The sequence below is a fragment of the Suncus etruscus genome, chromosome 13 (genome assembly GCF_024139225.1).
Source record: "Suncus etruscus isolate mSunEtr1 chromosome 13, mSunEtr1.pri.cur, whole genome shotgun sequence".
Classification (NCBI taxonomy): domain Eukaryota; kingdom Metazoa; phylum Chordata; class Mammalia; order Eulipotyphla; family Soricidae; genus Suncus; species Suncus etruscus.
Genome location: NC_064860.1, coordinates 1,517,501 through 1,540,363, shown reverse-complemented (window position 1 = coordinate 1,540,363; position 22,863 = coordinate 1,517,501). Strand labels below are relative to the sequence as shown.

The 22,863-nt window shown below is 57.1% G+C and overlaps 1 protein-coding gene across 1 annotated transcript in view; it reads right to left on the bottom strand.

Moving 5' to 3' along the window:
• Positions 1-3,386: 3,386 nt before the first annotated feature.
• The window catches only part of PTPRN2 (protein tyrosine phosphatase receptor type N2), a 167,898-nt gene continuing 148,421 nt past the window's right edge, over positions 3,387-22,863 (bottom strand). Inside the window, exons 15-23 of the mRNA XM_049785268.1 lie at positions 22,604-22,751; positions 17,017-17,090; positions 16,404-16,481; positions 13,761-13,880; positions 12,828-12,994; positions 9,094-9,147; positions 7,695-7,759; positions 4,366-4,439; positions 3,387-3,567 (exon numbers count right to left, since the gene is read on the bottom strand). Of these exons, the coding sequence (XP_049641225.1) occupies positions 3,496-3,567; positions 4,366-4,439; positions 7,695-7,759; positions 9,094-9,147; positions 12,828-12,994; positions 13,761-13,880; positions 16,404-16,481; positions 17,017-17,090; positions 22,604-22,751 (852 nt within the window). The 3' untranslated portion in view covers positions 3,387-3,495. The remainder of the gene's footprint in view (positions 3,568-4,365; positions 4,440-7,694; positions 7,760-9,093; positions 9,148-12,827; positions 12,995-13,760; positions 13,881-16,403; positions 16,482-17,016; positions 17,091-22,603; positions 22,752-22,863) is intronic.

Sequence of the window (22,863 nt, the reverse complement as noted above, 5' to 3'; positions counted from 1 at the left end):
GTCGCCCCACACTCTGAGTGTGGATGTCCATGTGCCCAAGAAGGGTCTGTGGGGTCAGGCGCTCAGCAGGGGTGGGTGGGGTCGAGGGTTGGAGCAGGACCCAGGAAGGCTCAGTAACAGGCATGTGGGGTGGGCAGAAAATTCAAAGCTCCAAGCTGCAGTGGATGGGGCCTGGGTGTCATGGGACTGGAGGGCGGGCAGATAGGCACCTCCACTGACCACAAAGCGGGGCCTGGCCTGTTTGCTCCTGGGAGACCCATGAATGGACGCTCAAATGGGGCCACTACAGCAGAATGAGAGGGGGCATGGGGCAACATGGGTGGGCATATACAGGTAGATACTTAAGAGGTGGAGCAGGCCCAGGTGTGCCCACAGTTGGGCATATATAGGTGGCACATACAGATGGAGCATTACAAATACACAGGTGGCGCATACAGCCACATTCAAGTGGGTGTACGTAGGTGGGCATATACAGGTCCAGTGTTCTGAGAGCTTGGATGTTGGGCTGAACTCACCTAGGGTTCTGTGGTGGCTCTAATCTCATGGTCAGAGCTCATGCCTCTGGGGCCCCTGTGTGCCCCCCAGTCTCTGTCACGGACAGTGGGGCTGATGTGACCTCTCCCGAGCCTTCTCCATTGGCTGTGCGTTTCTAGGACCCGTTGCTAAGCTGGTGTGTCTGCGGGCCCAGGAAAGGTGATGAATTATGGATGCTTGATTCTCTCAACAGGCCTGATCTGTAATGCAGATGAGCTCCAGCTACCCCCTTTCTTCTGGCTTCTTAAGAAACCTCTGAGTTTGAAGGCAGAAGCTGTTATTTAAGGGGCCTGTGGCCGCTGCGCCCGTGTGGTTGATTCTTATGCAAAGCGAGGGCCAGAGGTCACGGTCTGTCATTTGTTGTGCAAGGGCTTGTAGGGTCCCCGCTGACCCTAGGCACCTTCTCTGCAGTAGGATCAGAGAGGGTTAGTAGGAACACAGGAGGCACCGTTTGGATGGGCCAGATGCCTTCCTGGCCCCCTCTGGCCAGGAACCTCTTGGTTCTGTTTCTTAGCTCTGCCTCACCTTAGTTCCTGTGTGGCTTCTGCTGTGTGGAGCCAGTAACAAACCCCGGGACCCCCTTCCTCACTGGCCCTGAGCCCCCAGCTGTGTCCCAGATGAGTGAGAAGAGGGCTGGTTCACAGTGGCCCTGACCCCAGCAACCCTCACATGCTGTAAGACATTTGGGGAGGGGGGAGATGTGTATCCCCTGTGGGGTAGCATCTGTCATTACCTGCAGGCTTCATCTCATGGGGCAGTCCTGCCCAGGGAATGGTGAGAATTGCATTTGTCACACCACTGCAGGGGTTTCTGTTGAGGTGCCTGGGTCAGGGCCTCAAGGGGGGAGGAGAGAGAGAGAGAGGAGAGAGAGGAGAGAGAGAGAGAGAGAGAGAGAGAGAGAGAGAAGAGAGAGAGAGAGAAGAGAGAGAGAGAGAGAGAGAGAGAGAGAGAGAGAGAGAGAGAGAGAGAGAGAGAGAGAGAGAGAGAGGGAGAGGGAGAGGGAGGCAGAGGGGAGGGAGGCCCCTGGACATTCACCCAGTAGCTCAGGTGGCTGGGAGTCAGGCTTGAAGGAAAGTATTTGTTCCCCGGGGTTTCTGGAAAATACCAAAGCCTCAGTTTCCTGCACAGACCGGAGAGGAGCCCCAGGCTCACTCAGGGACTTGGACAGGTTCCCCATGGCCATGAGGGAGTGGCCTCTGTGACCTCCTCCTGGGAAGCTCCTCCATGTCTCCCTCCCGTGAGCCTGGACTCTGGCAAGCCAAGGTTAGCAGAGAGTGGCAGAGGGTGCTGGGGCCTCCACGGGCAGAATCGTGTCTCAGGTGCTGGATTCAGGTGGAGCCAGGACGACTTGAACTAGTTTCTGGCTCAGCTCTTCCTGGGAGCTCTCACGATGATTGTCTGTTGGGCGCTGTGCGTGGGAGGGTGGAGCAGGGCCGCTCTGAGCTCTGGAGACCCGCTGTGGGGACTCCAGCTTCACCTCAAGGATGGGGCACTGAAATAGGGGTCTGCACAGTAGAGCAGAAATGGAGGCTCTGCAGATGGGACCCAGAACCACAGCCCCTCGTCCTGAGCCCTGAGCCTCCACAGTCCTCAGCCCTCAACCCCAAGCCCAGAGGCAGGAGGAACAAGCTGGTTTCTCTGCTTGCCCTGAGCAATGGCTCCTCTTCAGGGTGTGCCTTTGTAACCCAGTATGTAAGTGTGCCTACACATAGGCAGTGCGCACACACCTGTACGTGTATGCAGCACACAAACACATCGTGTGCAAGTGTGTATTAGACCCGTACATGGGCGCTCCATGCAGTTGTCCCTGTTAACACACATGTATGCGTGCCTGTATACTATATGTGTGTGCTACGCATTTCTGTATTTGTGTGTGTGCCACTGAGACTCTTCAGACGGGCTGCTGTCCCTTTGCATTAGAATAATAGCCTAATTAATTTTAATATCAGCCGGCGGTGAATCCAGGCCAGTTTAGACGTGCAGTGGAGGAAACGCTAATAGGATCAGTACCAGTCTGCAGTCGGAGTTGGAGAGCTTTGTCATAACGCCGGCAATCAGCTGGTGGTGGTGCAGTCCCCGAGATAGCCGCCCACACCCATTGAAATTCCAGTCCTTTCTCAGCCCAGTCCCACCTCTCTAATTGTCAACTGGCCCTTATCATTATTTACTATGCAAAATTGAATTTTTGAAGCGTGAAGAATGAAGTGATTTTATATGCAAACAGTCAAAACTCTCCTGTGCCTTCTGATTATGAGTGTGTCGATACATTCACTTATGAAGAGTGACAGTGGGAGATTTGGGGGTCGGCCGGTCACTCTGCAGAAGACACAGATGAAAATGATAAACTCGATACCAGAAGTGTCCCTGTGCGCTGGGAGGGTGCGAGTGTCTGGCCGCAGCCTGTTAATAACTGAATACGATGGTGTGTCATGAGGAGGAATTTCCATGGTGATGGAGGCCAGATAGCTTTCACTCTCCCAGATATTGCTCCTCAGAAATCCCAATTGCTTTATGACTGGTAAATGCATGAGGACCTTTCCAACCTTTTCGTTGTGGAGTCTGTGACTCTCAGCTCCCAGCCAAGAGTCTTATCTTTCCTCCTCCTGGCGCCTGTGTCTAGCCTTTTTCCCACGCGTCGCGCCCCCCCCCCCCCAACCCGTTTCGGTCTCCTTGTCACCCTTCCTTCCATGCTCTGGTCTCAGCATTTGGTACTCCCTTCCCTGGGAGGGAACAGAGCTGAGTTCCAGCTCATCTGGACTGTTCTTGGCCCGACTCCTGGACCTGAGCTGGGCAGTGCGGGGATCCCTGCATGCGAGCATCAGGGCCATGTCTGTGCACAGACCACCCCCACGTCAGATGCTCCCACAGACCTTTATTACTACTGGGTGGGGAAGACACACTGGGCTGCGAGAGGGGAGGGTGGGCAGTGGCCGCGGGCATTCACAGGTGGACGGGGTCCTGCTATTGTGGCAGGGCTTTAAGGATGGCGTTCACCTCCTCAGCGACGGCTGTCAATGCAAACTCAAACTGCTCCTGCAGACACAGGGGAGGTGGTGGGCATGTCACAAGGCTCCGTCTCCACAGTGACCAGCAAGGATGGGGAAGGGGTTTGACAGCAGCACTCCCTCATGCCTGCAGGATTTCCCACCTCACCCCCACTGAGTAGGGTGGGACCCCAGAGCAGAACCTGAGAGACAGGGCCTGGGGTTCAGGTCCTGCCAAGAATCCCGGGGTACCCGAGACAGGGTGGGCAGTGAGGACCCCGAGAAGCTATCAAACAATAGAGGGGACAGGGCCTAGTTTGTCTCACGGGCAATGAGGGGATCAGCCAAGCTCTCTTGCTCCATCCACCATGTCCTCACTAGGACTGGCTATCTGGCATCCTGGCCCAGTGACCCTGATATCTCACTCTTGTCTGTAAGAGATGGCCTTTCCCCCCCCCCTCCATCCTGCTCTGGGCAAAGATGCTTTTCGAACCCCAGACCACACTAAGGTGTTGCTTGTTTCTGTTCTCAGGGGACTTAGGCGATGCCCAGCTAGCACTGCCTGGGTGCTTGTGACTGCTCAGCTCATTCCTATGGGAGCTCATGGACAACAGGCAGCAGGATGGGAGCTTGGAGGGAGAGGCCAGTGTTTTCCCGCTGGTCAGGGCCCTGCGGTGGCATCCTGAGTCTGTCCTGTGCGGTTGCCAACCATCATGGTTCCAGGTCTTGCGCCCCCGCCTCGGTAACCTTTAACCAGGGTGGGGAGTCTACAGATCCCATGTAATTATGGATTTGGAGCCATGGTCACGTCCTGGCCATGTCTTAGAGTTGCCCCGAGGTGCAGTACCTTGGTCTGCACCATGCCCGGCCGCTGGTCCCTCAGGTGCTCCAGCGTGGCTGCAATGTCAATCTCCTTAGCGCCTGAAACACACCGAGACATGGCCGTGAGACCCGAGCCCCAGCACCCTCGCTGTGCGGTTGCCCCTCATGGACCCCCTGCCAGGCAGGCCCCACCGTGCGGACCCTGGAACCCCCCTGCTGCCTGGGGACATGTCATCACTGCCTCTGTGCCCGTCGCCACAGCAACTGTTGCCATGGCAACCGCAGCAGCAGCCTCTCCAGCGCCATTTGAAAGAAACTTGTGCACATACAAAGCCACCGCCTTCGTTCCCAGTGGCACAGGATTGTTCTATTTCGGGGAGATGGTAAAGTGGGTGGCTAATCTCAGCTCCGTGATTCTGGCGTGGGGTCCCCGTGCCGAAGCTTAGGGCCGGGTTTCCGGGACGCTGGCCCCCTGGATCCCTTCTGTGGTGTGGAACCCTCCATCCCAAGGTGGGACCCCCTGTGGGGAGCTGCAATGCAGGAAGGGCTAGGAGCTTTGCACCTCCCAGATCAGCCTCAGCCCTCATCTCCCACAGGTGCTGGGGGGCCCAGGGGTCGCTCCACAGGGTCTGGTCTGCCTGCCTGTACCTCAGAAGCAGGGCCGAGGGGGATAAAGCTACTCTGGCCTGTGCTGGACTGCATAGGGTTGGATGGAGCCTGGCATTGCTTAAGCCCCATCCTTACCTCACCCAGTTGTTTCAGCCAGGCCACGGCAGGGTAACAAGCTGGTTTTCACAGTATGGGGGATGTGGCCCAGGACAGATGAGGTGGGGTGGGGAGGGAATAGGGTTCTTGGAAGTGGGAACACCCCATGTTGAACTGGGTTTTGGGGACCATCACCTGGGAAGGGGGGCTGGAGTACCAGTTTGGCAGGGCTCGAACCACATAGGGCCAGGTGCAGGGGAACACCCATCCCCGTGGCACCTGGGGAAGGGGTGACTTCCTAGGGAGGAAGGGTAGGACAGAGGGTGCCCGAGGTATGGCTGCAGTGTAATACCAGGACATGGGGAGTAGGGCTGCTCTGTGGTTTCAGGCTTGAGTCTGCCTTGAGGTATGCAGTTGCCAGAGCTGGATTCTGAACCAGAAAGTGTAATGGGGTTTGTGAGGTGTTGCGAGGCATGTCTGACCCCTCAGCCTGGCCACTGCAGCAGGTTTGTATGTGTGTGGTGGTCTGTGGGGATCTTGGGAAAGGCACATGGTCCTCTGGGGTCCTTATAGGATGTACCCAGGCTGCCTGTTGGCCTTCTGACACTGTATACCCTCCATGGAGACTGGGTAATCGTTGAGCAGGGCCCCAGAAGAGTGGAGGGCAGTGGATCAACTGCAACTGCAGGAGACCCTGTGTGGGAGGAGCAGGAGGGATGATCCAGAGACCCCGTGTAAGAGGAGTAGAGGGATGACCTGCAGGGATCTCATGTGGGAGGAGCAGGAGGGATGACCTGCGGAGAACTGTGTAGGAGGAGCAGGAAGGATAACCGTCAGGGGAGGGATAACCTGCAGAGACCCTGTGAGGAGAAGCAGGAGGGATGACCTGCAGAGACCCTGCGTAGGAGGGATCAACTGCAGAGATGCCCATGTAGGAGCAGAAGACCTGCAGAGGACTGGAACAATTCAGCCTATAGCATTGCCAGGATTCTACATTATGACCCTCCAAAGGGGAGAGGGAGGGAGGGAGGGAGGCAGGGAGGGAGGGAGGGAGGGAGGGGGAAAGAGAGAGAGAGAGAGAGAGAGAGAGAGAGAGAGAGAGAGAGAGATATGCTCTCAGGGGTTAGCAAGTACATTAGGCGTCGAGGGTTGGAGAATGCACAGAATTCTGCAAAGTTTCTGTGCTTGTCGGGGCAGACTGTAGACAGGGACCCCGCAAGCTGCTGGTGATGCACAGGGGCTGAAGTGTTCACCAAGGCTGTGGTTCTTGCAGGCTGCTTCCACACCACAGCACAGGGTACGGCTGGATGCTGGGGCCATGCAAGCTTAGATGAGTCTTGGCCTTCCCATACCAACCAGTGAAAGTGCATTAAAGGCCTTTGACAGCTCCAGACTCATTGCAGCCAGAGGGCCCTGGAGTCTGCTGGGAGATGTTTCCTGTCCTGACTGTGTGTTCATGCTGTATATGTGACTGCACATGTGTTTGTATGTACACATGGGAGCATGACTCGCACCCCTGCACAGGAGGCTGTGACACCAGGACTTCTTTAGCCTTGTCCAGGGCTGGGTGATGCTTTCCTTACTGTCCAGCTCCTGCAGAGGCCCCCACACCCGAGGAGACACATCTGTGGCCATGCATAGCCCTGTTGGCCCCCATCCTGTCCCACCCCTGCCCTGCCCTGCTCCACCTCGACACTTGTCCCTGGCACTACCGTGCCTCTGTGCAAACTCGGACAGTGGGACTGACCCCAGATGCAGTTTCCGGGGGGTAGCGAGGCCAACCTCACAGTTTCTCTGGGCCAGTATGACCAGCACTCAAGCCAGTGGGGCCCCTGTCCCATCTTGCAGGCATGGAACCCCCAAGCATAGGACAACTAGCTCAGGGGTCGGGGCTACTGACATCCTCCAAGGAGCTGCCCCAGCTCAGCAGGATGAGCCTCCCAGGAGCCTTTCCCAGGGAAATCAGGGCAGGGAGGGTGGGACTCATTTCTGGAGCCTCGTTGGCCTCAAGCCTCAGCTGTGACGCCCTGCAGCTCTCAGGAACTGGGGTGTACTCCTGGAGGGCTCAGGCCCAGGGTTCCTGCCCAGGTGTGGTCCCGTCAAAGGTGCCTCAGTTGGTGCGAAGCTGGGGCCTTTCGTGGGGGCGTGTTGCCACCCATCACAGTCTTGCAGAGGTCAGTGGGCCCCATAGTGGACGCTGCCCTATGGGCCCAGGAACTCATGGCTGTTCCCACAACAGCCAAGAATGGCCTCTGGAGCTGGCAACATCACACCGAGGCACGTGCGCGCATGCACAGAGTATGCAAGTGTGAGTGTGAACGAGGGCATGATCCAATGCACGGATGCATGTGTGTGCACCATGAGTGTGCGGATGCATGAATGTGCATGCGAGTGTCACACACTTGTGCAACCACACATATAGTCACATGCACATGCATGTGCTAAGAGGAGGCCCCGCAGTCTTCCTCTTCTCCCCCCACACCTGGGTCCGCAGATGATCTCCAGTGAGTGAGGAGGTCTGGGAGCAGTCGTTAGAGGGACGTGGGTACAGCACCCCAAGCCCCCCCATGAGCCTGCCTCAGGGCCCTCCCAGCACAGCCCCAGGCAGTTGCACCCCAGCCCCTGGGAGGGCGGCTAGCAGAGTCTCACCTCTGACCATCCTATTGAGGACCAGGTCGATCAGGATGTAGGTGCCGCTCCGGCCTGCACCGTCACTGTCAACAGAGGAAAGAGATGACAAACTGCCATCCTGCCCGCACACACAGGGCAACGGGGAGGTCACATGGGGACGGAGACTTTGTACAGTGATTCTCCCTCTGCTGTGGGGTGCATGGGATCCCATGGGACCCACGCAGTTCAGCCTGATGGGAGCTGAGCCCAGTGGCATGGGTGACTGGGCTCTGCCTGTGTCTGGGACTGTCCACTTGCCCCCACTGCACTCTGCTCAAAGCTGGGAACTAGGCTGCGTGGGGTGACGAGGTGCAGAGCTGCAGGGCTGTCTGTGGGCTCCACCTGGAAGGCGTCCATTCCTGTCCCCAACACAGGGAACTCACCACAGGCCCTTGGGCCTTCAGGGAGCCTGTGAAGAGCCTGGCCAGGGCACCCAGAACCCCTGCAGACATTGCCAGCCCCACATCCAGGCTCTGAGCCCGGCAAGGCCAGACACTGTCCTACATGCTGCCAGGGTGCACGTGCATCCCCAGCTGGGCCATCTCCTCCCGTGTATGGCTGCAGGGACATGCTGCCCCTCGCTCCACACCTCCCTGCAGCCCACCTCAGTGCACCGTGCCTCACCTGTATGCCTTGCATGCTGTGTCCTCCCACTGTGGCAGAAACAGTGGATGGGGTAGGAGATGCTCAGGCTGACTGAAGTCCTGACCTAGAGCCTGCCTCGGCCCACCCCAGACATAGGGACACACACAGAGACAGACACACACGCTCAGATTACACGGAGACATTCACATACGTAGACACAGAGAGTCATACATTCATATACAGAGAGACACAGAGACAGAGACACACTTATATAAAGACACACATAAACACATACATAGAGACACAAGTACACAGACACTCATATACACAGACACACAGACACACATATAACTCATACAGACACTCAGGTATACAGAGACTCAGAGATACAGATCCACAGACACACATAACATACACACAATACACAGAGACAAACTCATATATACATAGAGACCCATGTGTACTTGCACACACAGCCCCTAACCCTACCAGGTCATGCAGGCAGGAGCAGATCCTAGACAGCTCCTATCTCCCTGGGATCAGGCACCGATGTAGGTCCTGCCTAGTGTCCCCTCCGCTGCAGTGCTGAGCTCAGGGGCCATGTCAGCATCCCCGAGCTGGGCTCGAGGGCTCAAGGACAGGGTGGTGAGCGGGTGGCCCTGTGTGTGGCACTTGGTGCCAGCACCCCTGGTTCCCCGCAGAAGGGCTGTCAGGCTGGATCAGGCCACTAAAAGACGGCCTGGCTGCGAAGGCGTGGGGAGCCAAGCTGCACAATTGTGGTAGTTGTACTTGCCTGCAGTGGACAATTATTGGACAAGCACGGCCCCGGTAGCACTTGTTTACTTTTCTGAAACAGAAGAGAAGAGAGTCCCGTTACAGGCGCCCTGGGCACCAGCAATGCAGCCATACAGCAGCTCACGCACGCCAGCTCCTGCTTCTCACTGTAGGGTCATGAGACAGGAAGATAGTCGTGAGGTCCCACACATCCCCGAACTCGCAGAAAGGCCCTGCTGGCTTGAATTCTCTCCTGCTGCTCAGTGACTGCCTTTTATTGCAGTGAGTGAGTGAGTGAATTTCTACCAGTTAGGTTTCGAACCTAGCTGGGTTAGTTCCTGGCCTGGCTACAACTCCGGCTTTGTTTCTGTGCTGAAATCTCTGTCGCAGAGATGTGGCAAACCCTTTTGTGTTCCGAAGGGCAAGCCAAGGTCAGATAAGTCAGTGGTAGAGGGTCAGTCAGCATTTGTGAAAGGTGTGGGATGCCCAGACTCAGGGCAACCCTTGAGTTCTCCATGGGCCAAAGGGCGCAGCCAAGAAGGCTATGGAAACTCTGGGGGTCCCAGACACAACTCTTGACAACGATATGGCACAGCCGCAGACTGTGAGCAGACAGAAAATGGGGGCATCTCTGTCCTCTACAGGGAAGGGGCTGCCCGCTTGCGAGGGACCTGGGATCTGGAGCAGGGCCACAGAAAGCGTCTCATCCACGGGAACCCCAACTGTGTCATGCAGGTGACTGTGGAAGACCTTAGACAGTCCCTAGTATGGTGTCCACGTGACACGATCCGCAGGGGATGGAGCCTGGTGGAGAGGCCCAGGCCCCAGAGCTCGGCCTGCGGATCCAGAAGGGAGCAGAGTGACAGGACTCAGCAGGGGTGGCCTCGCTCAGGCTGCGAGCAGGTGCCAGGGGAGGTTGGAGCTGCCACAGGTCACATGAGCCATGTGAAGTGGAGCAGGTGACTCAGACCAGCACGCATGTCTGCACAGGACCACAAGCATGTTCTCTCATTGCCAACACGTGTTCATGAGTCATCACAGTGTAGGTACACACAGACATGCGTGGATGCCTGCACCACTCACATGCCACACATGTGGGCATATGCCTGATGTGCACCCACAAAATACACAAGTCTGTACGTAGTGTATGCATGTTTGCACGTGACACATGCTCACACGAGGCAATGAAGCACCCACGTGTTCATGTTTGTGTATGTGTGCCCAGGTGTGTGGGTACGTGTGTGTACGTCTGGTGCACAGAAAGCTTCCCCATGGCGCACAGACCTAGAGCTCATCCTTACAGGCCTCCCGTGTCAGGAGGCTCAGCCTAGCTTTAACAGGCATCCTGTATTCGGGGCTAGTTCGCTCCTGTCCATGCTGTGAAGACGGAATGCTGTGCAAGCCCCGTACCCCATAATCAGGGTTGATCACACTCTGAGCACTGGCAGCCTTAGATTTGCGCCTTCATCCTAGGAGATTCTTAGCTTTTCCTCCTGCTTTGCCCACAGCTGGCAATGATGGCTAGCAGATTGTGTGTGTGTGTGTGTGTGTGTGTGTGTGTGTGTGTGTCTGCTGACCGCTGCCTCCCTGACAGGACACAAGAGGAGACCTCCTGGCTGGGCATATCTGCTGGAAAACCAGCCCTGCCTGCCACGAGGATGTGGCCTGGTGGTCTGGTGAAAGTCTCCCCTTGGGAGACTCAGCCAACCTCAGGAGGCTGCCCCCACCCACTGACCTAAAATCCCAGGCAGCTCCAGAATTAAAAGGCCCAGGGTGTGATTGGGGTGGGGGCTCTGGTTGGGAATCCAAGGTCTGAGACCCGGGCGGGGGTGGCATAAACCCCGGTGAGGCCACACGGGAAGGTGGGCGTAAGCATGAGCAGCAGAGGAGAGCGACCATGGGGGAGAGCGACTCGGCCGGCAGCAGCGGCAGCTTATGGGTGAGAAGAGGAGCAGCGCACGGTGGAGGCTGGATCAGAGCAGATCGGCAGTTAGGAAAATGTTCGGAGAAACGGAGATTCTAGCGCCGCAGGCCGCGTGTGCTAAGAGAATGGTTAGTAGATACAAACCAACCCGGGCCCACCGCCACCTCCAGCAAGCAAAGGTCAGAGGTGGTGAGGCTCCGCAAGGGGCTCCCCACGCTCCCTGCAGCACAGACACAGTCTCCAATGATCACTTTTGTGACTATGCAACTGGACTCATATTACTAGCTGCAACATCACAAAAATGACACCGGCCACCGCGGATTAGCTGGCAGAATAAAGGCTTGTCCGTTTCTATTGGGCAGCGTTAGGGCAGACAGCGGTGATAGTGAAAGAAAGAGGGAGAGAGGAAAGCGAGAGAGCTAGAGAAAGCAAGCGAGTGAGAGAGAGAGAGAGGAGAGAGATAGAAGAGGGGGGAGGGATGGAAGGAGGGAGAAAAGGGAGAGAGCGAGAGATGGGGAGAGGAAAAGTTTCTAAGGCAGCGCCCTCACATGTGATGCTAATTATCTCTTTCTTAGCTTAGCAGCTTCTCTTTAAAGTGTAAATGCGTCCCCTCTGGGTTCCAGAAATATTTAATTACACACTCTGGTGTCTGTGGCTGACGCACAGACCAGGCCTAGCGAGGGGGTGAGCCTCACCGTCATCTCTTTCTTCTCTTTCTCATTGGTCCACTTGGGGGCAACAGGCCCTGGCTTGCCCTCTCCAGGAAACACAGTGGATACCTCGACTGTGGATGCCCCGGAGGCAAGCAGGACTATAGACCCAGGTGTAGAGCTAAAACTTCCTCGGTCTTAGCTCCTGCGTGGCTAAGTGGCCCAGTGGGCAGCACTGGCTCTGTGCATAATGAGGCTGGGCCGTGAGCCCACACACACCTATGCCCGGGCACCAGCATGGGAGGACACTTGTGGCCACTGAACAAGCAGGGAGGGAGTTGAGAGCTTGTCTGGGGGAATGGGATGAGACAGAGTCTGTCCAAAGCAATGACACTCTGGCTAGTGTGTTGGCCACACACCTCTGCAGGCCTGAGGTGTCCCCATGTGGCCAGCATGACACTGTGTGCCTCTTCCTGGGACGTTCCACAACCACATCTTAATGGCTATGTCTGCGATGCACAAAAAAATGCAGGTGGAGGTTGGGTTCCACCTTGAGGACGAGCTTGAGGGCCAGGGAGTGAGGGTGTGCAGGTCCAGTGAGGTCATCCCAGTCTTCCTGAGCTCCACTGTGCCCCTTACCAGAAGTCCATTGGGGCACAAGGGGCTTGGGCCTGGTCGGGAAATAGTGCCAGGGTCTTCCCAGACAAGGTCGGCACTTCTACATGGCTCAGTGAATACTCTTTTGGCTGGTTTGTTTGCACTTTTTTTTTTTGTTTTGTTTTGGTTTTTGGGTCACACGGGTTGGCTCTGGCTCTATGCTCAGAAATCACTCCTGGCAGGCTCTGGGGACCATATAGGATGCCGGGATTCGAACCACTGCCCTTTTGCATGGAAGGCACGCTCTGGCCCTTTTCGCACTTTCTGAGTGGCCCAACTGCCAGTGACCCTACATCCTGCATGGCCTGATCGTAAGTGACCCTGACATCCTGTGTGGCTTGAATGGAAGTGACCATGACTTCCAGAACCCCGATGCGTTCTTTCATCTGTGACACACTGTGCTAGTCACGTCATCTTTCCTCCACCCCAGGTTGCTCTGCAGATAGCTCTGACTCCAGCGCAGACACGGGCCAGCCAGGCCACCCTGCACCCTCGTGCCCAGCAATTGCAGGCTCCCCGTACCTGCGGAAGTCTAGGAGGGAGCCGGTGGAGAAGGGCACGGCCTGGTTGTACCAGCTAAGGAAGTGGAACTGGGTGACTGTGCGTGTCTCCTGGGTCCGCACGTTTTTCAGGTAGAAGCTGCGCACAAGGAAGTCTTCACACCAGATGTGCTCCGACACCAGGTTCACCTGCAGGGCGGGGCAGGCTGTGTTAGGTGAGGCTTCACAGGGCCCCTTGCTGTGCTGTTTGTGGAGTCCCCAAACAAGTTGGCCATAGCCCCTGTTTCTGTACGGGGGGAAAATGAGCGGCAACAGTCGGGACCTGCAGGGTCAGCTGCTCCCCTGAGTCTGCCAGTTGCTCTGTGTGTGAATGGACACTTTGTGGGCACAGTAATTCAGATCTGCAGCCCCCAGGGAGAGGGGGGATCCTCTGTGCAAGGGGCAGCTTTGCTGAGGAACCCTGGGTACACATGGCCTTGCGGAGGAAACACAGCTGGAGAACGCTTCCACAGGTGGGGGGCCCACCTGGAGATGCACAACACAGACAGCCGTGGGTAGAACCAGGCAGGCAGCAGTGGGACGTCATGACGGGGGACATTGTGCTCAGCCATAAGACACTGCCCAGTGCTGTGGTCATTCCAGCCAGAACTCCTGACCTTCTCCCCTGCGTCCCTGTACCCCACGTCCCCTTGTACCTCATTCCATGCCTTGTGCTCTCCATTCCCTGGTACCACCCCCACCCTGTGCCCCACGTCCCCAATCCCCTGTGCTCCCATCCCCTTGCGTCATCCTCACCTGTATCCCTGCTCCCCCATGCCTCTATCTTCCCAACCTTGTGCTCCACGACTCACCCCTTGGCACTCTGATCCCCACCTTGTGCCCTGTTCCCTTCCTTGCCCTCCCAGCCCTGTGTGCCCTGCCCCCCCCCAATGCCGTGAACCCCACAGTCTCATACCTCATAGATGTGGTAGAGGTTGGCGCCGCTGTCAGGCCAGTAGTGGTGGCACTGCTGCTCGCCACTCTCAGCCAAGGGTGTGAGCATGACCACGACCACGCAGCCGCTCTCCCACACCATCTGTGGGCACAGAAGCTGGCATCACTGCCCAGGGTACCACTCCCCAGCTTCCTGGCAGGCACATGCTCCACCAACCACCCCCTCAGCTCCTGCGCAGCCAGTGCTTGAACCTGACCAGCAGCCCCTTTGGCTCCCTCCAGCTGTGGCCAGCTGGGCTCTCCATCTACCTCCCACGTGAGGCAGCCGGCGGCTGGTCTACAGGGGTCTGTTATGAACTGCCCCCTCCACCATATTCTTCCTGCAGAGCCAGGCTAGTACTGTGCTCTCCTTGCTAGCCCAGTGGCTTCATGTACCTCCAGAAGGCCTGTCAGGGAAATGGGGGAGTCCCCAAGTACATGTGCTCTGTGCTATGGGCTGCCAAAGGGGAGGCTTCTCCTTTAAGGAGAGCCACGTGGGTGGGACCCCACAGCCCACTTCCACTGAGCCCACCAAGCCCTGAAGATTTGGTCCAGATGAAACTGGATGTTTCCAGGACGTTCTCTAGGCCTCTGACGAGTCTCCCAGATTCCTGAACCTGTCCCTCTTGGTGTGGGGACAGTGTCCAACCCAGCAGCCACCGCTACGCCACATGGACACTCAAGCCACAGGGAAATTAGATGGGAATGTAGAGGCAAAGGGGGGAGGTTGGTTTGATTAGGTTCCCCACTCTGCTGGATGTAGCCTCTTTCACCGCTCCCATGTTGGGCGACTCTTCCAGTCGCCAAACCCTCCTTGCACAGGAAGTGCAGGGGACTGGCTCTGTGAGATCCCACAGGCAGAAACAGAGGAAACAGTCCTTTCCAGCACCTTCCACAGGGCAGGGACTGCTCCTAATATTCCCACCCTACCACAGTGTCCCTGCCGTGCCACCAACAGGCAGTCTCGCCAGTTCTTCTGCCCAGACAAGTGCACTTCTGGGAGAGTCTTTCCAGAGATCACACCAGGAGAAGCCACGCCAGGTGAGTTCTTCCCAGGAGAGGACACACCAGTTAAGTCACTCCAGGGGAAAGCTACTCCAGAGGAGACCTTTTCAGGAGAGGCCATGGCCAGGAGAATCCACACCAGGTGAGAACAGCGAGATGCATTCATGTTAGATAGAATCCACATGTCAGATGAGCTCATGCCAGAGGAGTCTCGTCCCGCTCTGTCATTCCACATGAGGGTCCTCGGTGGCCCTGTGGAGGGTTCGCAGGCACTAGCTGAGGCACGCATGGGCACCCGGACTGTGGCCTCAGGAGACGCAGGTACCTCAGGGCGTAGCCGAGCAAGCAGGTGCCACGCTGTGGGCTGGCGGGGGACAGCTGGGGGACCCATGGCAGTGAAGAGCAGGCCTGAGGTGGGGAGTGGCTCAGCACACACATTCCCAGGTAAGACACCTGTCTGGGCTGCAGAAGGACGAGAATGCAGGCTCTGCGCTGGTCAGGCTGTCAGATGCTTTAGGGCACTATCCACTCCACACTCCTGCCCCAGGCTGGCTCTGCTCAGGGAAGGAGGATTCTGGGAGTCGTCGTCATTGTCGTCGGGGGGACGACTATCCAGAGCACTCAGCGCAAGGCACAGCAGGGCTTTCCTCTGTCACAGGCTGCAGCCACATCCGGTCACATGTGGAGTGAACATGTGCGTCGCACGACTCACGCATGCTCACACAGGACCCACATACATACCCACATACATTTCTCACATGGTCAGTCACATGACCCACATATGACATACATTTTCACACAGGACTCACATCTGACTGACATGCTCTCCGACACATGACTCACAACACACGTGCCCACACATGTGACCCAGCCATGCTCACCCACATCCTACATGCCCCCTTCACTGTTCCTGTCACAGACACAGACGCTGAAGGGATCACGGGATGCCCAAGGGCCTCTGGCTCCCAGTGCCACATACATTTCCACTCGGCTAGTGAATGTCCATGGGCATCCCTGTGGACACATGGCATGCCGAGGAGAATCCCCCACCTGCAGCACTGCTGGTATCCAGTGGTGACTGGACATTGATCTTTCTGTTTGGCGGCTCCTGAGCCAGGGCCACTGAGGCTGAGACTGCACAGGCTCACTAGGAGGACCAAGAAGGACGAATGGACACAGTGCACCGGCATTTGCCATCATCCCTGGGATGCACAGAGGCATACGTGGGCGGCTCTGTCTGAGGCGGCGACGAGGAGCCTGAGGAGCCCAGAGCACCCTGTTTCCTCCCTGGGCACCGTTCTCCACGAGGCCACGTGAGGGGGTGAGCCCACCGTGAGCCGGCTGCTGGGGATCCACAAATGGTATGTGAGCCCCTTGCTCGCCCCGAGTGCAGAGCCAGGGGGAAGAGACTGTGAATGGACCTGGCAGAGGAGGTTAACCCAGAAGGGAGGCTCAGAGAGCCTCACAGTGCTCAGGGTCTGGAAGGGAGCACGCAAGGACCCAGAGGGGCATCAGCTGGGTCACCCAGGGCTGTCCCAGTGCCTGCACATGGCTCGTATGCGTGGCCTATCTCGGCCGTCCACCCACTCCTTCCTCAAAAACACCCAAGTCCTGAGCAAACCTGCCAGAAGTCGGCCACAGTGGCAGGCAGCGGGCCCTGGGCAGCGATGTAGGAGGGGCTGCGCGGGTCACGGTCCATCTGTGGAGACAGGAGGGCGGTGAGAGCCTGCTGCTGGGGGGTCCTGCCCCAAACGCTCCCTCTTTCCAGGCATGATAATGAGGAGCCTGGGAGCTGATGACTGGGCTTCTGAAGACCTGCTGGAAATAAGCCCCTTTTCCTGGTGGGTCTGAGGACATAGTGGGAACTGGGGATTTGGGACTCCTTACTCACTGTGTGGCGATAGTGCGTGTCTCCGCACCGCACATGCTATGTGAATGGTCCCATGCCCACTCCAAGAGGACCTGATATGTGCAGCAGGAACCCTGGGCACTCCGGGGGTCCCTCAGAGCCACCATCCACCCCTGGAACCTCTCAGCCGTACTGGAACCCATTCCAGGCCTGCCCTGGAACTGAGGGTGGCACGTACAGTGAACAGACAGGGCTGCACCTCACTCATGGGACTGTAGTCCGGAGCAAGAACCAGAGGAAGTGTGCATGGAAGAGGCCCCAGGCCCTGTCTGTGAAGCTGGACTGGGGTTGGGGGCCTCCGGGTGCTCCTCACCCAGGCACTTACAATGGGGCTGGCGTTGATGTAGTCCGACTGGCTGCAGCTGTTTTCTGCCTTGAGCATGACTCTGGAGTGGTCATCTGTGAGTGAGAAATGCAGGGTCAAGTGTGGGCCCATGTGGGCCGGAGCAGGGCCCTCCTCAGTGGGATCTGTAAGAACCTGCTCCTCTTCCCACTGCTTTTCAGGAACCTTTTAAGCACCACTGGCCCTGGGTGAGAATAGGCCAGGGCAGCCCGAGGTGGGGTGCCAGCCAGGCCTTCTCCAGCCCTCAGCTGTCACTGCCCTGCATGCAGTGTACCCACATTTATAATGAGTAATGTCAAGGTTATCAATGGTGCGTATGAACTGAATGCTGTATGGAAATGACTGAAAAATTATCTGTTGGGGCTGGAGAGAGCATGGAGGTAAGGCCACATGGGAATCAAATCCAGGTCAGCTGCACTTAAGGCAAATGCCCTACCTGCTGTGCTATTAATCTGGCCCCAAGTCAACATTTTTGTTTTGTTTTGTTTTGTTTTGGGTCACACCTGGCGGTGCTCAGGGGTTACTCGTGGCTTCATGCTCAGAAATAGCTCCTGGCAGGCACGGGGGACCCTATGGGACACCGGGATTAGAACCAACCTCCTTTGGTCCTGGATCGGCTGCTTGCAAGGCAAACGCCGCTGTGCTATCTCTCCGGGCCCAGGGGAGCATGTGCTTTTAATGAATACCCACAGTTCTGTTCCCGCTGCAGCTGACCAGAAACTATGACGGTGCAGGACACCCAGGGCTGACCCAAGGCTGTTGCCGACCTGGCTGGGCTGTGGGTAAGGCAGGGACTGCGGTTCTTGCACACAAAGCTGCAGCAGCTCTTGGGGCATCTCCACAGTGTGCGCACACTGGGACTGTGTCCACTGCACCGGACAGAGGAAGCCCAGGAGCACAGGAGAGCAGCACACGTGGCCCTGGCAGTGGTGGTGGGGGACTGAATCATGGATTACAGGGAATGTGGCAGGATTCTCCCAGAGAGGAAGGTGTTTGGAGTATGAGACAGAGAGCAGGCGGGAGAGGAAGGTCCCTTTAGAGGGGTGCTGGGCATGCTCTTGCCACTGCCTGATGGACACTGGGCCCTCTCCTGTAACCTCCAGAGGGACACCAGGACACTCTGTCACCTCAGGAAGACCCGGACCTCTTCTGACACTCCAGAGAGATACCCAAGGATGCTACCATCACCTCCTGAGGGATACCATTACACTGTCCTGTCACCTCCAGAACACCACCAAGACCCTCTCCTGTCACCTCAGAGGGACACCTGGACTCTCCCCATCATCTCCTGAAGGACACCCGGACCCTCTCCTGTCACCTCAGAGTGATTCCCAGGCCCTCTCCCATCACCTCCTAAAGGATACCCAGACCTGCCCCTGTCCTGTTTGCTGTCAGTTGCAGCCCTGGAACCTTCCAGTGCCATTGTCCTACTGACTCCTTGTGTTGAGATGCTGTGTCTAGACTGGTCTGAGCATCTGTGGGCCAGAGGCTCATGCTGGCTTCTTGGGCCCGGTGCTGCTGCCACCTTAGCCCATCACCAGCCAGCTTTGCTGTGGTGCCACCATCCCTGCCTAGGCACTGGGTAGCTTCCCTTGCTGGATGGCCGTAGCTGAAAGGATGGCTCTGCCCAGTCTCCTCACCGGGCACTGCCTGGTGCTGGCCTGCACTCCACCCAGCCCCCAGAGTCTAGCTGTGGGGAATGGGAGGTGACTCGGTGAAGCTGCATGTGAGGTGGCTCCTGAGTGCAGAGGCCTCTGGAGACCAGGATGAGGCCACACAGAAGCATGACTGACCCTCCCTGGGCAGCACTGCACTGGACCCACTCTTGGGACTCGGCACAGGTGGTGGAGCCGAAGCATAATGGAGGGAGGCAGTGCCAGTGCCTACCCTACCCACAGATGGGACTGGGGGGGGCACTAAGGGGGTGTTGAGGTGATGTTAAGGGGGTGTCTGAAGTGGGAGTATTGGGGGACCTTAGCTGAGGAGTAATAAGGGGTGTCTGAGGTGGGGATATTAAGGGGCATCTGAGTGGGGGTTTTGAGTGTTGTGTATGTAAATATTTTAGGGGATTAGTATGTTGCTGACCCTACCCTGATTGGTGATTGTGCCCTACCCTAGGGTGTGACCTGGCATTCTGCCCCCACCCTAGGGTAGTACCTGATTCTGCTTCCACCATTGGTTGGTATCTGATCCCACCATTGGGTGGTACCTGATTCTGGGGGAGAAAAACAAGGGTCTGTGGAAGGGGGGGGGGAGGGGGCTTTTTGCTGGAACTGAGGCTGAGTCTTTGGACTTTAGTCTTGTCCACCAAATAAAGCTAATATTTCCACAAGCCTGACTGTCTGCGAGCTGTTTACCCGCCGTTTCACCTCAGAACCGTTGGCTAGACAGGGTGGCAGAGGCGTGCTCCGAGCTGGAAGAGAAAGGCCTCATCCTCCATCCCTCCATCAGTCAACCTCTTCAGGGGCTGACTTGCAACACTGAGGAGGTGTCTGAGGTGGGGAGTAATAAAGGGGTGTCTGAGGTGAAGGTATAGAGGGGGTATCTGAGGTAGAAGAATTAGGGGTGTCTGAGGTAGGGCCTTGAGGTTCTGATGTGGAGGGCATTGAGGAGGCTTCTGGATTATGGGGAACACTGAAGGGGCATCTGGGAACAATTAAACCCCCAAAGCCTGTTTCAGCTCTCCCGCAAGTCAGGCTCTTGTGGGTCTTTGGCCTGGTCACAGGGTTCACCAGCATGTTGTACAAGTCTCTGCAAGGGTCACAGGTGAATTGGTGGGTAGGGTACCTCGAATTGGAAGGTTCTGGCTGCCCCAGGCTGCTGCCTTGCACCTGAGCAGAGGCAGAATCACACACCTGAGCACCCACGAGCCCCAGTGATAGCTGCTGGGGATCTAGGGATCCTGGTACCTCTTTGAGTCATCCACCCACATTTGACACCCCTGCTGTCAAAGGTGTGTCTCCCAGAATGGCTTGGTGAATGACGACCTGCCACTGTACGACCTTATGCGGAAAGGACCAGGGGATGGGGTTCAGTCAGCACAGAGTGGGGCAGGACATGCAGCAGGTTCACCGTATGGAGTACTGTGACTGCACCCCGGATTTACGTGTAACTACCTGCAAGACCCTCCCATTCCTGGGAGGGGTCTGGGGGAGATTATAAAAGGTTTGGCCTCAGGGGCAAAAGGGATTTTGCCGGCATGGAGAGGTAGCAGGGGCAGAGATGGCTGAGAGACAAGTACAATGCAGGGCTGAATCGATGTACAGCGTAAAAGGTTATGAAATAAACCACACAAGTTGGCCAGGGTAAATAATTTCCTGGAACCTGTCTGTGGATGGTTTACTCGCCTCTACCTGAACGCAGATACCCGCCGGCTGGGGGTTGCAGAAACCCATGTGGCTTGGGACTGCAGAGAAAAGCCTCCATCACCATAAACCTCCATCCTAAGGGCCTTCTTTATTATTTTAATCAACAGAGTACCACATAGTGGGGCTCCATTGTTCCCTTTCTTTTCTGTGTCTGGTCCCCTTTTCCTCCTAGAGTTCCTGCAGGTGTGCAGCCCAGCTTCTATCTGTCTCCAGCAACCATCACCTGTGACCTGGTCTGTGTGCCTGCTCTGGTCACCTGTGTCCTTTGGTCTAGGACCTGCAGGACCCACCCCCTGGTCTGACCCTGTGACCAGCACCGGGGCTGTCGGGTCAAGGGCTCTGACATTGGCTGAGTCATGGATGGCATCGAATTCCTGATCAGATGCCATCAGCAAGGAGCTTTCTGGGCTGCTGGCAGCTTCTCCAAGGAGTGGAACTTCCAGGTGGGATGGGAGCTCAGGCCATATATAGACTCAGGGTGAGAGGGACTGTGTGCTGAGATGGTTAGGGGCACAGGGCCCTGTGCAGCGTCCGGCCATGTGCCTGTAGTGTAGGGTACAGAGTCATGTTGCAGGGTCTGACTGTCCCAGCGCCAAGCATGATGGAGGAGCTGAGGTAGCAGAGAGGAAGGGGAGCCATGGAATGAGGGACCATGAGGGCCTGAGGAAGATGCCCCTGGAAGCACTGGGCCTGGGGGCATCTATGGAGGAGGGCATCAACTCTGAAGATGCATCTCATGGTGGGCAGCTTAGTGCCAGCATAGGAACACTGGCTGAACAATGAGCACAATATGCAGAGCCTAACTCTGGAATGTTCCTCCGGGAAGCCTAGTCAGCCGTTCTGCTGAGACCAGCTCATCAGTGACCTGACCCGGAAGCAGATGGTAGTGGAGGGGTGGGTGGAGCACCGAGGTGCTGTCACTTTGGAGGGAGGATCTGGCCCACTAGTGATGGCACCCTTGGGTAGGTAGCCATGCCTAAGCAGTTGAAGTGTCTTGGAGAGTGACACCTGCTTGGGGTTACTTGCTGACCTGGTAGGATGAGGTCCTGGGCTCATCCTTGTGGGGACTGATACAGGTGTGGCTGGAAGCATGGGGAAGTTGGGTGGCATCGAGGCGCTTCTCCTGGTACCACTCGTGGGAGCCATCTGCTCCCACACTGGGAAAATGACTCCGGGGCGTGTCCCAAAGGAAGGGGATATGGAGGCTCTGAGCTTGCAGGCTGGAGTGCTGAGGCCCATTTCACAGGCCTGTCCATGCGCACAGGAGGATGTCTTGGGGCTTGCAGGGCAGCAGTGCGGGGATAGGACAGTGACCCTGCTGCCCTCTTGCTGTCTCCAAGGGTGAGAGCTAAGGTAGACACTGTGACTGATTTTGGCGGGTTCCAGTCATGGGAGAAGGTGCCACCGTGTGTCCGTTTGCCCCCTGTACAGTTGCCCCCTGCCACTGGTCTGCCCATGGTCTGGCATTGGTCTGGCAGGCCTGGCCAGGCAGACACAGGGCCCAGTGCCACATACAACCAGACACCATGGGCCTCCGTGCTCTATGGGGGACAGAGAACGCACACCACCACACATGCTTCCTCACTCTCACGGACCCCTGAAGATCTCCGGTCACTTGTGTCCAGGTTTCCAAAGGTCCAGCACACCTGGTGTTGGTCTTACCTATAAGCTACCCCCCAGGGTGCAGTGAGGGTGCTCAGGACATGGGTTTCTGCTATGTCCTCGAATACATGGCTTACTATGGGAGTGTGAGACTGTCCATACATGGTGCAAGCATGTACATACGTCCCACACAGCACACATGGCCTACACAGTACAACACTCCACACAGCACACATACATGTGCATGCAAATGACTCAGATACCGTGTTCTGGCCCATAAGGCTCAATCACAGAAGGCTGGAGACCCTTGTGCCAGCATCAACTCCCGGGCAGAGGTCTGGTCCCAGTCACAGACCATCAAAGATGAGCTTGGGACTGGGATGGCCTCGCGGAGCTTATGTTTGCTTAGAGGCAAAAGAGTATTGGGGAACCCCCAAGGAACACAGGCCAGCACCCACTCAATCCCAGATGCTACAGGCCAGCATCCCGTCCTCAGATCCTACAGGCTAGCACCGCCGCTCTCCCCCCATCCCCAGATCCCTGAAGACCAGCACCCCCTGTCGCCAGATCTTTACACCCCCTTAATTCCCAATACCTACAGGCCAGCACCGCTGGACAGCGGTTCTTGTGGACATTCTCCTCGCGTTGGGCGACCGTCGAGCTGTTGGGCTCTGCCACATAGGCACAGAGTGCCTGCCACTCCTCCCTCAGCCGGTCCTTGTTCCGCAGATGGTCCTCCATGTAGGCCTACAACAGACAGACGGCAGTCAGGTGGTGCTGTGGGGGCTGCGGGGCCGGGCCGCCCTCGTGTGCAGTTGCTCTTCATGGGAGGAAGACCGGGCAGACCTCAGCTGCTCAG